The 17,265-nt window shown below is 34.0% G+C and overlaps 1 protein-coding gene and 1 pseudogene across 2 annotated transcripts; both read right to left on the bottom strand.

Annotated features, from left to right (window-relative positions):
* Window positions 1-85: 85 nt before the first annotated feature.
* LOC306851293 (olfactory receptor 6N1-like) lies at window positions 86-2,167 on the bottom strand (annotated as a pseudogene). Its single transcript has 2 exons — window positions 1,542-2,167; window positions 86-118 (listed from the first exon to the last, which is right to left on the bottom strand). The product of its transcript is annotated as an olfactory receptor 6N1-like (transcript).
* An 8,837-nt stretch (window positions 2,168-11,004) lies between these two features.
* LOC306851292 (olfactory receptor 1f45-like) lies at window positions 11,005-11,991 on the bottom strand (the record flags this gene model as incomplete). Its single annotated transcript, XM_079387450.1, has 1 exon — window positions 11,005-11,991. One exon carries the CDS (start codon window positions 11,989-11,991, stop codon window positions 11,005-11,007), a length of 987 nt encoding a protein of 328 aa, XP_079243576.1.
* Window positions 11,992-17,265: the final 5,274 nt, after the last annotated feature.

Below are 17,265 nucleotides of genomic sequence, written 5' to 3'. Positions count from 1 at the left end.
CTTCACAGTGATGCCGCAGAAGAACCATTTTTGGTTCCACAAAGAACCATTCGGGCAAAAGAACAATCTCTTTCCTACCTTTTCATTATCTGAAGAAACTTCTTTCTCCATAAAGAACCTTTTGTGAAACAGAAAGATTATTCAGATGTTAAAAGTTCTTTATGGCATCTTTATTTTTAAGAGTGTATCAACAAAGACCTGACTAAATGAAATAATGTATAATAATGTATTCCTGTTTGCTTAGCATGAGCATGTTGGTCTGAGATCTGCTGATGTTGGTCTTGTTTCTGTACATTTGTTATTTTCCTGTTTTTCATAATAAATAAAGAAAATTAACCTTGACCCAATGCACACAAATATATGTAAGTTTCAGTTTATTGTATTACCCTTTTCAACTGCTTATAGATTTGATTCAAACATAACAAATGGTAAAAAAAAAAATGTAACAAACATTTAGGCATAAAATTAAGTAGAGATTTACTAGTTTTTATTTTATTCGTTTTAAGGAACACTTTATGAGGAAAACCCATGCCACAAGATTATGTAAAATCTCAGCTGCATAAGTGGTCTTTTACTGCCATCTAGAGGTAAATTCAAGTAAGTGTATGTTTAATTGTGTATGAAAATCTGAGATCAAAAGCTGGACAGTGTAATTCAAATAATATAACTTGCTAAAACCAGAATTGCCTAAATCTATTGATAACTCTAGAATTTTATTTTACTTTATTTTATTTTTTTATATTTAAAATGATAAACTATCTGTGACATTAAATAAATATATAAAGCAAAGTACATATAGTTTATTTTAAAAACCCTAGGCAGGGGGATGACGTCATGATATCTGTACAGACTTCACTGCTTTAGTAAAACTGAGGTCAAAAGCAGTATATTGTTTATTCATTACTGAACATAACATATTGTAAGTATATATAGCCAAATAAAAAGAAGTTTCAGTATTCATATCACTATTTTAACACATAGTTATCAGCCATATTTGTAGACATTTAGACATCAAAGACATTTATATTTTATATATAGAACTTTTTTTGAAAAGTACTCAAATGTATAAGACCTCACAAATATTTGTATGACACTTTCTATACACAAACATTATAGACGTATTCAGAGATGCATAATTTAAAATACATAATTTTTTAAATAGCAAACCAGTTAATTAAATTTTTGTTTGCATTGCCTTTTGCTCATGTTATGTATGTAAATTTCTGAAAATATATACTGTACTGTATATAAATAAAACAAGCTACAGACAAAAAGGCACAATCCGGTCTTCACTGATTTAATGTCTATTTTTTGCCTTTTAAGTTTTTCTTCTTTACCTCATCTGTATAAGTCAGGGGGTTAATCATAGGTGGTAAAAGGCTATACATCATAATAATGACTAATCGCAAATCAGTACTGAATTTTATATTAATATTGCTAGACAAATAATTAAAACATCTGGGTAGGGAAAAAAGGCAATTTTGATAAGCTGAGGACTGCAGGTGATCCTTCCTTGAGCACTCGATATACACAGAACTGACAAGAGAGCCCAGCAGTACTATCATAGCATGAATGAATGCTGGATAACTATATTCTTCTCTGTCAGTGCATGCCAGTGTTGTGATGGCAATATGATCACAGTAACAGTGCATAATGGAGTTTCGCTCACAGTAAGGGAGAGGATAAGCTCAGATGATCATCATCAAAGGGCCTATCAAACCCAACAACCAAGAGCCCAGGATCACAATGAATACATTTATGTGTGTCATGATACTGTGATACCGAAGTTAGAAACAGATCTGCGTAGCGATCTATAGCCATTACTGCCAACAAATGTGCAGTGACTGAGCCAAAATAATGCACAAAAATCATCTGAAGAGAGCAGCCCAAGAATTAAACGGTTCCATCTTGAAACCAGTACCTGCTGATTATCTTTAGTAATGTTATGATGCTGAATAGTACATCACACACAACTAGATTTATAATGCAGTAATAAACAGGTTTCTGAAGGTTCCTAGTCATTATAAAAAAATACAGCATTTTCCACTATTGTAAACACATAAACAAGAAATAGAACGGCTGATACGAGGCCATAATAATTAGGCTGTAGTCCAGGAAAGCCAACTATGACAAAATCCTTCACAAAGCTGACATTTCCCACTGGCATGATGAGTTAAAGTCTTTAACTAATCTTTATCTTATTATTATTATTATTATTATTATTAAAAACTATGTCATTAAATGCCAGATTTGATTTGACTGGACAGTTTGAATATCATTATCATCAGTTTCAGAGGGAGCAAAAAGCCATGTGAGTAGTGTAAAACAAAGGAAACAGTTTGAAACTTTTAAATGGGACATTCCAAAACACTAATTGTGAAAACCATGGCTTATAATGCATTAAGACAGTGATTGTTTTTCCTCTTACCTGGCCTCTTTGAAGAGTAAAGTGTCCACTGCAGTGCAGAAGCAGTAGGTCATCCAAGTATTTTCACCTGCTGATTTTTAAATACAATGAATTCAGACGCACTATTCTTTTGGCATACTGTTTTCCACATACTATATAGAGAGATGTATTTGAATTTCAATATGCATTTGTTGCTTCTGTAAAGTAATCTGCCATTTCATGGAATTTCATACCTGCTCACCAAACCCCCATAACAATCGTTTTGGGGGGAGCGTGGGAAAGAAACAGAAGCCATTGCCCTTATTATAGTCAATGTTCCATCAGAATGATTCTTGAAACTGGTCTTTAAAGGTAAAAAAAGTACATAAAGTTACTTTAAATGTATATACTGTAAGTAATAAATATTAGTATCTTTTGAAGAACACCCAGTGACAGCATTTGTACCATTTTCTTAAACATTTATTATAATCACAATTTGAAGTAGTACTGATTATTGCTTCTGACCTGAAAATGTATAAATGATAATTTAAAGATTGCTGTTAATTTAACACGTGGCATTGATGTGAACGTTTTTAAAGAAATTTTGTATAAAATATTATAACTTTTGGCAGTTCAGTCAAAAAATAAAGAGTAAAGAAATAATGCATGAAAACAACAAGAGATGAAATGCTTTATGGTCTATAGTTTGTTTATTACATGGCAGAACTGTAGTCTTAATCTAATGGCACACATGCTCTCATATCATTTGGATGCACATACGCTAAACTGTCATCTCCTGGGAACTTTGACTTCCAGGAGGACAAAGTTCAGAATGAGAGTCCTTCAAATTATGTGAGAGCATAAAAAGGCCATCTGATTACTTTTTTTTTTTTTTTTTGCATGATGTTCAGTTTATCTTTACAGAGATATAAACAGAAATTATATCATAAAAAACTTAATGATGTGTGCCATTCCCCATAGTCTTCTAGTCTTCATTTGCAACTTGTTTTTTCCCCCCTCTATTCCTAATGAGTGTAGGCCTTTGTGAATGGGCCGTCGTTAGCAAACATATTGTACGTATTCAAAAGTCTCTAAGATGGCATAGTTTGTTAACAAGTCTGGTGAGATAATACTACATGATAATGTGTGTATACAGAGATGAAATGATGTTACACAAACAACATTTGTTCTTACTGATAGATCCCCTACACATACATACAAACTGCAAAATCATTTATTCCATGTGATTTAGAAATTATTAATGTGAGAATCAAAAAGTTACTTGCGAAATGTGACTTTAATATTGTGATATTGTTTTTTTAATTTTCATTTATTTATTTTGTATATTATCATGATAACTATTCCTTTTTGATGCAACAATCTAATCAGTGCAATACATAATGAAATTTTGTCAAAGCTAAAAAAAAAAAGGTACAAAATAATATCTATTTTTTATTTTCATATTAAAATTAAACAGTAAACAAATTAGTTTGGCTAATATATTTGGAACCAGTAGTGATAATAGCAATAACGTACACACAAACAGACATACTCCAAATCCAACCAAATAGAGGTTTTTATTTGTACATTTTAGGCTTTTCACATCATTTACTTCACAAAAATTTAATCAATACCTCTCATGAAACTATTTTAGCAAAAAAAATAAAAATATGAATTTACTTTTAACTTTTTATCCTTTATCTTTTTGTCTTGTTTTGAAATCATAATTTCATATGAGCAGGTCAAAACATATATTGCATCATTGTATTCATGCTCCCATGAGGTGTGTCAGCAGATATAAATTGGAATACACTGTGATACTGAGTCAGTGACTCGGTAGCTATCAAACAGAACTAACAAAATAATTTAATACATTGGTAAGACGGGTCGTTTTGTCTTTTGTTTGATTTATTTATTTATTTTTATTTGCAGAAAGTGTCAAAATAAGCATACAGATAAGTGTGCTGTGTTGGGTTGAATACTTAAACCCAACACTTAAAATGAAGGCTACTAGTAAGCTAATGAAGTTAACTTAGTGCCCACGCTACAGCTAAACTAAATGGCTTCATAGCAAACATAGCGGAATTTATATAGTCTAGTAGGCTTGCAATGACTAGAGTAACAAGTTCCTTCAGATTGTTTACCTTCATTTCGTTTGCATGAAATAGGTTTGGGTAGGCTAATTGTGTAAATGTAATTATTTAATAATAGAAAAAAGATCTGCACGCTGTTAATCTCCCTTTATTCAAAAAAATTTAAAAGTGGCAATGTTTCGATCAAAGGAAAACACACCTACCTACATGCAAAACCAACAGCTCAATAAGTATTCAGATTCAAACAGAGTTTAATTGATTACACCTGTTAGCAATCAAAGTCAATGGTGTGAGCAGCTATAGTATTACAACTGAAACAAGACAACCACACTGAGGCAAATATTTAATTACAAACACAATATCAGAAAATCCCCAAACCATCATAAGACAAGACCCAAACAGTCCCCCATCCTTACGATTTACAATTACTTGTCCTAGAATTAATCAATGCATAACTATATAACACATATATTTAGGTACAAACAAGACTGTATCAACACCATTCACCTTTCAAAACAAAAAATATCAATTAGAAACATGAGTTAAAATCAAGTTCTAAATTCAAACCCTTAGGGGAAAGAGTATTTAGTGTGTAAGCTTCTCTTTTTAGTAAAATATTGTTGACATCACCACTTCGCCTGGGAACTTTAACATGTTCAATTCCAATCCCTGACATTAATGAAATAATATTCAGAACTTTTAAAACATAGAACAGTTTATTGAACCTTTACTCAAAATATGTTTAAAAAAAATAAAAAATTTGCATGTGGTTTTTGTTGAGCATCATATTTGATATATCAGGCCTTTATGGCCCATGTAGGCCTGTGATGTAGTGAAAATATGGAGTGCATACAAGGCAGTAAAAAAACACCTCAACTTTATTCAGAGGCCCAAAATGAGCAAAAACCAAACAATTTTGTGCAGATGCTGATATTTCTATGACCAGAAAGCAATATAAAATGCTGATAGATTGTAAGGTACAACCTGAATTCCCGGAAATGTTGGTACGTTTTTTTTTAAATTTGAATAAAATTAAAACTAAAAGAATTTCAAATCACATGAGCTAATATTTTATTCACAATAGAACATAGATAATATAACAAATATTTAAACTGATAAATTTTACAATTTTATGCACAAAATGAGTTAAATGAGCACAAAATGAGTTATGCACAAAATGATTTCAAATTTGATGCCTGCTACAGGTCTCAAAATAGTTAGGACAGGGCCATGTTTACCATAGTGTAGCATCTCCTCTTCTTTTCAAAACAGTTTTAAGACATCTAGGCATCGAGGTTATGAATTTCTGGAGTTTTGGTGTTGGAATTTGGTTCCATTCTTGCCTGATATAGGTTTCCAGCTGCTGAAGAGTTTGTGATCATCTTTGACATATTTTTAACGTTTAATGATGCACCAAATGTTCTCTATAGGTGAAAGATCTGGACTGCAGGCAGGCCAATTCAGCACCCGGACTCTTCTACTACGAAGCCATGCTGTTGCAATAGCTGCAGTATGTGGTTTTGCATTGTGACTTTGTACTGCTATTCAGCACATTCTTATTCATTTGAAGAATTACTTCAAAGGGCAACATGAAGAAAACTTTTCATAAGTGCTTTATTGACTTGTTAGTAATAGTTTGTTTTTGTGTTCCGATGTTCGTATGAATAGTCTTGACCTGGATTGGTGTGGTTTTAACATTAGAGGAGCATTATAGACTACTGGTTGGGACCATCCTTGGCCCATCTCTAGTAAATCCTTTTATATACTGTTTTAGAATCAAAGACATCAGAAACAAAATTGCACCTGAATAAAGTCTTGACGAAGCACAGACAATGTGTGACCAGTAGATTTATTTCTAGGCCTTTCTTACTGTATTTTTCTAATTAAACATGCATACAAAATTATTCAAAAGTTTAAAAGATTTTAAAATGTTTCTGAAGGAACTACTATTATGTACTATTATTGTGAACTGATATTACAATTTAAAAGAACTGTTATCTATTTTAATATATTTTAAAATGTAATTTATTTATGTGATGGAAAAGCCATTTAAAGTGCCAGGTGAACCTTTAGAAATCATTCTAATATGCTGATTTGTTATTCATGAAACATTTGGTAATGCTTTAGATTACATCCCGCAGTGTACTGCGTAATTAAACAGAATTTACAGCGTACCTATTTGTAACTACAGAGTACCTCCACAGTACCTATTCATAGGTATAAGGGAACAATATGCAACGTTTGGGGAATAAGGTGGTAATAACCTGCGGAATTATAAAGCATTTATACTGTAAGTATTTTATAACTAAAGGGTACCTATTCTGAAATTACGTGTATGTAGAGTCCGCGATTTTCCGCGTTAGCATAACTTAAAGCTGAATGTACATGTAGGTAAACGGAAACAATTGGGGAATAAGGGGGTAATGACTTGTAAAATTAAAAGTATTTATACTGTTAGTATTTCATAAGTAATGCGTAACTATTCTAAGATTATGTGGTATGCATGACGTACTGTGTTTGGCAACAATATTATGATTTAGAACAAGTGGCCTTATTGTAATAACATAAAATATATGATGCAGTATATTTTACACTGCATACTGGGTACTTATTGTACTGTATTATTACAACATATATCTTACATGACATTGATACAAATAGTAGGCCTATACTATAGTATAATTTAGTAATTATAGCAAAGTTAAAAACCACCATAGTCGAGATTACTAAAGTATGGGGAAATTTTGTAATGAGTTTTTGCTATGATTTGGTTTAAAAATTGATATGAAAATTTACCTGATAAAAGAGCATTGCATATGGTCATCTCAGCAGCGAATCATGTCCGTTGAGGTGCAGTAGTGGAAAACTAGATTACCTGTTTCCAGCTGCCCGAGGATATAGCATATAAATATACCATCATAATACACATTTACCAAATTTATTTTTGATAGCTGTAGTGCTGTTGGTGCACTTGAGCTTCCGTATGTGGTTTGAGGCAAGTAGAATAAAATGTATTTCAACATTTTTTCTGAACTACTATGCAAACATGCACCCTTGTTACGTGTAGTTACTGTGTAAGTGTAACATCCACGGGCTGTAATCTAAAGTGAAGCCTTGTTACCCTCTTGTTACGTGTAGTTACTGTGTAAGTGTAACATCCGCGGGCTGTAATCTAAAGCAAAGCTTTGTTACCCTCTTGTTACGTGTAGTTACTGTGTAAGTGTAACATCCACGGGCTGTAATCTAAAGCAAAGCCTTGTTACCCACTTGTTACATGTAGTTACTATGTAAGTGTAACATCCGCGGGCTGTAATCTAAAGCAAAGCCTTGTTACCCTCTTGTTACGTGTAGTTACTGTGTAAGTGTAACATCCACGGGCTGTAATCTAAAGCGAAGCCTTGTTACCCTCTTGTTACGTGTAGTTACTGTGTAAGTGTAACATCCGTGGGCTGTAATCTAAAGCGAAGCCTTGTTACCCTCTTGTTACGTGTAGTTACTGTGTAAGTGTAACATCCGTGGGCTGTAATCTAAAGCGAAGCCTTGTTACCCTCTTGTTACGTGTAGTTACTGTGTAAGTGTAACATCCGCGGGCTGTTATCTAAAGCGAAGCCTTGTTACCCACTTGTTACGTGTAGTTACTATGTAAGTGTAACATCCACGGGCTGTAATCTAAAGCAAAGCCTTGTTACCCTCTTGTTACGTGTAGTTACTGTGTAAGTGTAACATCCGTGGGCTGTAATCTAAAGCGAAGCCTTGTTACCCTCTTGTTACGTGTAGTTACTGTGTAAGTGTAACATCCGTGGGCTGTAATCTAAAGCGAAGCCTTGTTACCCTCTTGTTACGTGTAGTTACTGTGTAAGTGTAACATCCGCGGGCTGTTATCTAAAGCGAAGCCTTGTTACCCACTTGTTACGTGTAGTTACTGTGTAAGTGTAACATCCGTGGGCTGTAATCTAAAGCGAAGCCTTGTTACCCTCTTGTTACGTGTAGTTACTGTGTAAGTGTAACATCCGCGGGCTGTTATCTAAAGCGAAGCCTTGTTACCCACTTGTTACGTGTAGTTACTGTGTAAGTGTAACATCTGTGGGCTGTTATCTAAAGCGAAGCCTTGTTACCCACTTGTTACGTGTAGTTACTGTGTAAGTGTAACATCTGTGGGCTGTAATCTAAAGCAAAGCCTTGTTACCCTCTTGTTACGTGTAGTTACTGTGTAAGTGTAACATCCGCGGGCTGTAATCTAAAGCAAAGCCTTGTTACCCTCTTGTTACGTGTAGTTACTGTCTAAGTGTAACATCTGCGGGCTGTAATCCAAAGCGAAGCTTTGTTACCCTCTTGTTACGTGTAGTTACTGTGTAAGTGTAACATCCGCGGGCTGTAATCTAAAGCAAAGCCTTATTACCCTCTTGTTACGTGTAGTTATTGTGTACGTGTAACATCCGCGGGCTGTAATCGAAAGCGAAGCCTTATATATTCACAGTACTTGAATAAAGACAAAGATTACAATGTAGAAAGATCTTAAACATCACCACACAAACCATTACAGTGATGACAAAAACAGCAACAACAACAACACAAAGTCCGAAACTAATAATCTCACAACAGTAGCCACATGATTTATTCCAACTGTGATGCATGCTGGGAACTTTGCAGACTCTTAACAATTCAAAATATTCTGTAATATGAAAGAGTTTGATTAAACAACACTTTTTATGCTAGTTAGGACAACATTTGGGAGAATATTGTTGATATAACAGGGTTTTCTTTTTTTCCTATTGTACATTTAAAGTAATTCAGTGCTTGTGTAAAAGGTTGGTTTTTTAAAGAAACTTCCTATATTAATTCTTGAATTTAGATTTGAATTATGGGTAACACTTTATTTCGATAGTCCACTGTAGACATTCTACTAACAGTAAGTAACTATGCAACTACATGTCAACTAGCAGTCACTAGAGTATTAGAAGACTGTCTGCTTAATATCTTCTAACACTTTATATTGATTGGTCCACAACATACAACATACTGAGTATGAGAATCTGCAAGTAGATGTAAACTTATTCTACTAAACCTAAACTTACCCTACTGAGAGTTAGTAGACATAGTTACAAATTAATGATATTTAGTTGACATGTAGTTGACATAGTTACAAAATTACTTCTAATAATAATAATAAACTGTATTTATATAGCACTTTTCATACATTGTTATGTAGCTCAAAGTGCTTTACAAAAAACACAATAAGCAATAAGGAAAAGAATAATACAAATTTAAAAAATGACAGCAATTTAAAATCAAAATCAAAATCGGCACCACTCTAACTATAAGCCAGAGTATAAAAGTGTGTCTTTAACTGCTTTTTAAAAATATTACGGGAGGAGGCCTTAGAATGTTAGTAGAATGTCTAAAGTGGACTATTGACATAAAGTGTAACCGAATTATGATATATTTCCTAAAATTGCCATGGTTATTAAACAGAGATAATAGTATTCTGAGTTAGGATGTTTCTGTAATATAGGCCAGATCACTTTTTAGATCCCTTATTGTTGTTGTGTAGTAGTGTATGTTTTTCTAGGAGTACATACAAAAGGGAGGAAACACTATTAAAATTCTAAAAATCTCTAAAATAATTTAGCATTTTAATAAAGCTCTTATGTTTGTAGTTATGAAATGCTCACTCATCAGATGATTTCCAAGGATACTGCTCATTTTAGTTTAACGTATTTTACATTTTATTCAAAGTGCATTTATGCCTTTCATAATCTTGAGGTGTAAATAGTCAACTGCAGTGCATTGTTTCCTTTTTCTGCCATCTAGTGGGTAAATGAGAGAATAAATCTTCGAGTCCACAGTGATTCCACAGGAAAATATTCCCATGTTTTTTATTATGAATAATTATGAATTATTTTGACTTCTGGTGTTCTTAAGTATGAAACAGCTCCAAACGTACTTTCTCTTTATTACCCCATAAATGGTAACATGTGATAGGACATATTAGATATTATATCTTATATTAGAAGATAAGATATATTACTATTTTTTAAAATGCATTATACACTAAAGGTATATTTCATGTCTGTATGAGATGTCTATTTAGTGTGTTTGTGTTTTATTTAATGTTTTTGTTCATTTTAAAGTCATTCAGCCTCTTAAATTTACAGATTTTTATGGACACTGGAACTTATTGCATTATGAAACCGTTTTGCTTCCATGTAACCATTTGTGAATGACTAGATAAAACATCTAAAAATGTGATATTTACAAAAACTACAGTACTAGAAATAATAAGTGAATAAAAATGCTGGACTAGAGACATAGCAAATAAAATTAAATCAACAAACTAATATTTTCATCATTTATTTTCTGTTTTGCACTGAAAGATGAGTAACTCACCATGAATACAATGTAATAATAATATATAATGCACAGGGTCAAAACATTGGGTCACTGGGACAAATTCAGGACATGTTTAACATAATTAACAAGTTTACAAATTATAAGTACGTTGAAATGGGAAAAATGTTATCATTGTTATCCATTGGCCTCGTTTTTAATGATCTGTTGTGCCACTTTTGGCTTTCCCAGAAGCTTGGCTATCTTGTCTCGGAGTTCATCAGTCTTTAAGCTGTAGATGATGGGGTTCAGCATTGGTGGGAGGGTAACAGAAACAGTCAGAATTGCTGTGAATAGATCTACATTCTGAACTAATCGCAGGTTCCCTAGTACATATGCTAGAATGACAGGCATATAATAGAGCAGCACCAGTAGCAGGTGAGTGAGACAGGTGTGGAAGGCCTTCCAGCGCTGTGATATGGATGCAATCCTTGCCACAGCAACCACTACAATCACATAGGTGATGATAATAAAAGACAAAGGGCCTAGTAAAACAGTCAGTGTCTTAGCTGTAGCCAGTTGTCGGTTGTAAGAAATGTCTGTACAAGCCAACCTATAGACTGGGCCGTGTTCACAACAGCAGCTGTTTACCTCTCTTGAGCCACAGTAAGGGAGTCTGGCTGCAAAAATGACTGGGAAAATCTCAAGCAAAATAACCAGAGACCAAATCCCTATTATTATGAGCAGCATCCTCAGGTTGGTGTTTATGGTAGAGTAACGAAGAGGCCAGCAGATCGCAATCAGACGATCATACGCCAAAAGAGCAAGAGAGAAAGATTCCATGTCACCAAAAAAATGCATGAAGAACATTTGGGAAAAACATGCTCCAAATGAAACATAATTCTGATTGAACACAAAAACAGGCACCATTTGAGGAATAATGACACTATTCATTGAAATGTCAACAATGGCTAGATTACATACAGCAAGATACTTGGGGTTCTGTAAGCTGGAGTTCATTAGCACGACAGTCAGAAGAGCAAAGTTCCCCAGCAAGGTGACAATGTAGATGATCGCCAAGACCAAAATGAGGTAATTTTTGTTTTCCAGCGTGCGAAAGGCAGTTAGATAAAATCCTTCATTGAAAGAATTTGTTCCATTGTTGAAAGCAACTGAAAAATTCATTTGAACTCTGCAATTCTGAAACAAATAACAATTCATAATTTTCAGCTTTTAAATATTCAGTTTAAGATAGTAAAAGCATAAAGACATTGTCAACAATTAACTTAACAAAACAGGAGCAGGAAATTTGTGAATTAACACAGAAGCAGAAGATTATATTTTTATAACAACAGTGTCATTATCTTCATACAACTTTAAAGCTAAATACAAGCACTAAAACAGAAAAACAGTGTAAAAAACATTGGAAGTGTTAAATTCATTTTCATCTGTAAATTAAACAAAAACAAATAATACCCACCAACTGTTCTGTAAATGTTGCTTTGGATTGAAATCGTGCAGTGTTACAGGAAAAAGGGGGTTTTAAAAGGGCTGTTAAACTAATGACCAGGGTCTAATGGGTCTAATTATCCACTGTGTACAAACAAAGAAATAATTACCTTGACTGAGGTCTTGTTATTTAGCAAAAATGTTTCTCATGTGTATTTAATTACTGTTGTAATTAAGGCCATGACGTTGTTGGTGTATTTAGACATGAATTAGGCTTTGTTTTTTACACTTTTGGCCCACAGAGGCAAACAAGGTAAAAACAAAATGTAATAAAGGCAAGATGTCATCAATATTGAATGAAATTTCATGTCTCATTAATCTGATGTCTGTATACTGTGGCAGATATATATATATAAGAGCAAATCTAAATCATAATATTTATATATATAAATATGAGGAATAGGAAACAAAATATCCATTCATATTTGATCTGATCTGAAGAAACTTGCCCTCCACAATTAAAACTACAGAGCTTTGATCATAAAATCAAGCATCTTGCTAAAATATATAATTGGGAGATTATAGCTGATATTCATATGCATTTATGCAAGTAGTATGTTATACTGTTATAAAAAGTCTCACTGATTTACATTACAAGCTATCAGTGTTTCACCTTACTTTATGGTCATATAAATAACATACGCTCGTACCCAAACATACCCAAAAAAGGGTGTTAAAAAAGCCCTAAAAGTGGTTCATTGGCTTGTAATCATAGGGGAACCATTTTAAGTGCTATGTTGCACGAATAGGTGCTATATACAGCACCTTTTTCAAATAGTGCTATGTAGAACCATTAGAGGAACCCTATTCTCCTCCTAAGATTTTAGATATGGTTCTCCACTCTCATATGTTTGCTATAACAGGAATTTACTACAATGGCAAAAGCTGTTTTGAATCACTTTTATGCTTTTCTGAGGTCAAAAAGTCTCATGTGGAGGCCCTAGAATATTTCCTTATGGGGGGGCCTTTGGGGCAAATAGGTTGAGAACCATGTTGTCTTCAGGAAATACACTGTATTTTAATGTTGTTTTTTATCCATTCCCCAACTGAACTAAGAGACAAAGAAAGAGTTAGAGAACCATTAATAAAACTATATGGGGGCTTAATGGATTCTTTGTAGGCAGTCGTGGCCTAATGGATCGAGAGTTGGACTTGTAATCCGAAGGTTGTGGGTTCGAGTCTCAGGCCCGGCAGGGATTGTAGGTGGGGGAATGAGTAACCAACACTCTCTCCACCCTCAATACCACGACTGAGGTGAGACCCTTGAGCAAGGCACCGAACCCTCAACTGCTCCCTGGGTGCCGCAGCGTTGGCTGCCCACTGCTCCGGGAGTATGTTCACTACTGTGTGTACATTTGGATGGGTTAAATGCAGAGCGCAAATTCCGAGTATGGGTCATCATACTTGGCCACACACCACTTTTTTATTTATTTATTGTATGTCAGCAGTGGTGGAATGTAACGGAGTATTTGTACTTCGTTACTGTACTTAAGTAAATTTTTACGTATCTATACTTTACTTAAGTAAAAAAAATAATGCATACTTATACTTTTACTCAAGTAGATTTTTCAGCAATTATCTGTACTTTGTACTCCACTACATTATTAAAATGCGTGTCGTTACATCCTTCCAAATCTTGCATAAAATTTTTTTGGTCGACTGACGTTTTGGCGTTGCTGGCCAATGCACGTTGAAACAGATCGGAGATCTGATTGGTCAAAGAACTCACGCCGAAAATAGTGAGCGCACGTTTTGAAACAACACAAGCAGAACTGATGTAAATCGAAGAAAAGGACACCAAATATCAAACATGGACGAAGAGCCAACAACGTCGACTGAGCTTGAGCCTGTGCCCTGCAGCTCTGATTCTGAGAGACACCCCTGGCCTTATTTAAGCAAGTTATTTGAATTTAAAGGTTCAAAGAATGACTCCTGGCGTTTTCAATGTGTCAAGTGCCTACCTCAACGCAAAGAACTGTTGGCGTTTAAAAACTCCCCTTCAAATTTGAAGAAACATATAGAGGTAAGACATGCAATGGTAGCTATTCATATTTAAGTTACTAACTTGCTATGACATGGTGCTATGACTGTTATAGAAAAACGGATGTCAACATAACAAAAATATCACACCAGTATAATATTTGTTTGACGTAAGTTAGTGGTACCCTAACAGGGCAACTTCATTAGCTGGTTATTAGCACAGCAGGGACGATAGCTTACTAGTACGTTACATTTTTGGAGATGAGCAAACTACTGCTATATCTGTACATTCGTAGTTGGCTAAAATAGCTGTTTGTTTTGACTCGATTAAAAAATTTTCAAACTTTTTATACGGCCCCTAGCTTCTTTACCATTCAACATTGGGTATTTAGTTGACATTCGCAAGTAAGCATGCAGTTAAAACTATATCTAGGTTTGATTCGATTGTGAACAATTTTGCACTATGACAGTTGTTTTTCGTCAATATCATGACATTTTTTTGAATTTGCAAATATATATATATATATATTTAGCAATTTAGCGCGAAGTATATGCGAATATCAAACCAATTTTAAAAATAAAATAAATTGTATGTCATAATTGGATTAGCTTAATTATTATTTAATGAGTAATAATAAGTAAATAACCAGATTTTTACAGTGTGTCAGTATTGCAGAGAGCTTGCTCAACTACCCTTTCCAATACACAATAGAAATTGTTTGTGATTATTACAATTGAACAGCCCAGACATTGAGACAACCGATTGTGTACTTTTACTTAAAAAAATACTTTAAAGTAAATTTAAAAGTATGTACTTAGGACTTTTACTTAAGTAAGATGTTGATGTAGTAATTATACTTTTACTTAAGTATATATTTTGCAGGGTAGTTGTACTTTTACTTAAGTACTAAACTTAAGTACTTCCTCCACCACTGTATGTCAGTGATGCTATAGCACCTTAACAACCCAATAGAACCATTTGTATTTGTGTGTATATGTGTGTGTGTGTGTGTGTGTGTGTGTGTGCGCTTGTGCACCAAATTGCATATTTTTGTTCAATTTTGGCCTCTGAATATAACTGATGTGTTTTTCTTCTCTAGTGTGCTTTTCATATTCTCACTATCATACTATGTGAGTCATAAAATTCTGAAATGTGATATAAAACACAAAACACACCTACAGAAAGTTTTTTTTCTTGTATATTTTGTCTAAAGGGTCAGTAAACTGTTGCATTTAAACACATAGATTTTTTCACTGTTATTTCTGTTACTGTATGTCAAGCTTTGCAGGGTTAAGATTGGTCCATGTCTAAATGTCACAACACATCTTTTTTATAGTTTTGTGTCACATAGAATTGTTTTGAATGGACACATTTTCAATTTTATTACGAAAATGGACAATTATATTACAGAAGCACCACGGCCTTAATGTATAAAGAGCATGTGAACCGCATCTTTGGCAACCGTTATTAGAAAAGTTTTGTTCTGGGTCCACTGATGTGCTGAGTGGTCAGTTACTGCGCATTTAATTCACGTCATGTCATCTTGGCTTATTTACATGTTAGGTGTGAAAATTCAGTTCTTTGTCTGCTTTTGTGATTGATTGATTTTTTTTTTTTTTTATATTTGAATTTCCTTGATACTATTGTTCAGCACTTCCTAGCAAAAAAATTGTTAATATCATTTTGGCAGTTTGCCATTATAATATACAATCATATATTCTGCTTGTGTGTCTAAATACACATGCATGTTGTCAGGTTTATGAGACTAGTACATATGTGGTTTAATCAACTGCATGCATTATAGGAGTGTTTCTTTTCCTTCCCTGCCATCTAGTGGGAAAGTATTGCATCCTCATGATTTTTCAGTAAAATATGCAACAAAAATGCTTTGTATTCCAGAGTATCTTATTTAGTTTTTGTGTATCTTATATTTATTGTTGTTCCTTTATGAATACTGTTAAACACCTATTCACTTATTTTATTTTTTTTATTTTTTGGAATTTACTCCAAAAATGCACAGACAATAATTGGCAAAAAAAAAAAAAAAGAATAACAACATATATGTTTCATATTTTTTAAATGTATTATAGAATAAAGATCATATTTGGTTATTGCATACTTTTAATGTGCTTGCTGTTAGTGTGTATCTCATTATAGCACAGTCTCATAACTGTTTTCTACGGACAGTGGGTCTTACAGTGACCTGAATTTTGTGAAATTATGAAACACTTATTATTTTGATTCTCTTTAATATTTTGTGAATAACTGAATAATAAAAAAAACTAGATATGTGGCATTTACAAATGCAAATGTGCTTGAATCAAGTGAATATGAAAAAATGCTTTATGCTTGAGAAACTTTGCCATCTACATCTGCTGGACTGCTGAAAATGCATTAATTCTGTGTAACGTATGGCTAAATTGCAGGTAACATACCATGAATGTAAAGCAAAAACATACATAATGCAAATACTGGGTCTTACACTAACTCGGAGCATTTAAAATATATCTTTTTAATAATCATATGTTAAAAGTGCATTCTGCTTAACATTTGTCGTGACGTATTGTCAAGTATGGTGACCCATACTCGAAATTGGTGCTCTGCGTTTAACCCATCCAAGTGCACACACACAGCAGTGAGTAGTGAACAAATGCACACACACACACACACACACACACACACACACACCCGGAGCAGTGGGCAGCCATGCTGCAGCGCCCGGGGAGCAGTTGGGGGTTTGGTGCCTTGCTCAAGGGCACCTCAGTTGTGGTATTGAGGGTGGAGAGAGCGCTGTACATTCACTCCCCCCACCTACAATCCCTGCCGGCCGGGGACTCGAACCCGCAACCTTTCGATTACGAGTCCGACTCTCTAACCATTAGGCCACGACTTCCCCGTGGATTATTATGTTAATAACATGGATTATTATGTTAAATATTAACTTTTGTTAAATATTAACAAGACTTTTG

The sequence above is a fragment of the Barbus barbus genome (assembly GCF_936440315.1).
Source record: "Barbus barbus genome assembly, chromosome: 31".
Taxonomy (NCBI): Eukaryota; Metazoa; Chordata; class Actinopteri; order Cypriniformes; family Cyprinidae; genus Barbus; species Barbus barbus.
The sequence above is the reverse complement of the archived record's forward strand: the minus strand, read 5'-3'. Positions and strand labels throughout refer to the sequence as shown.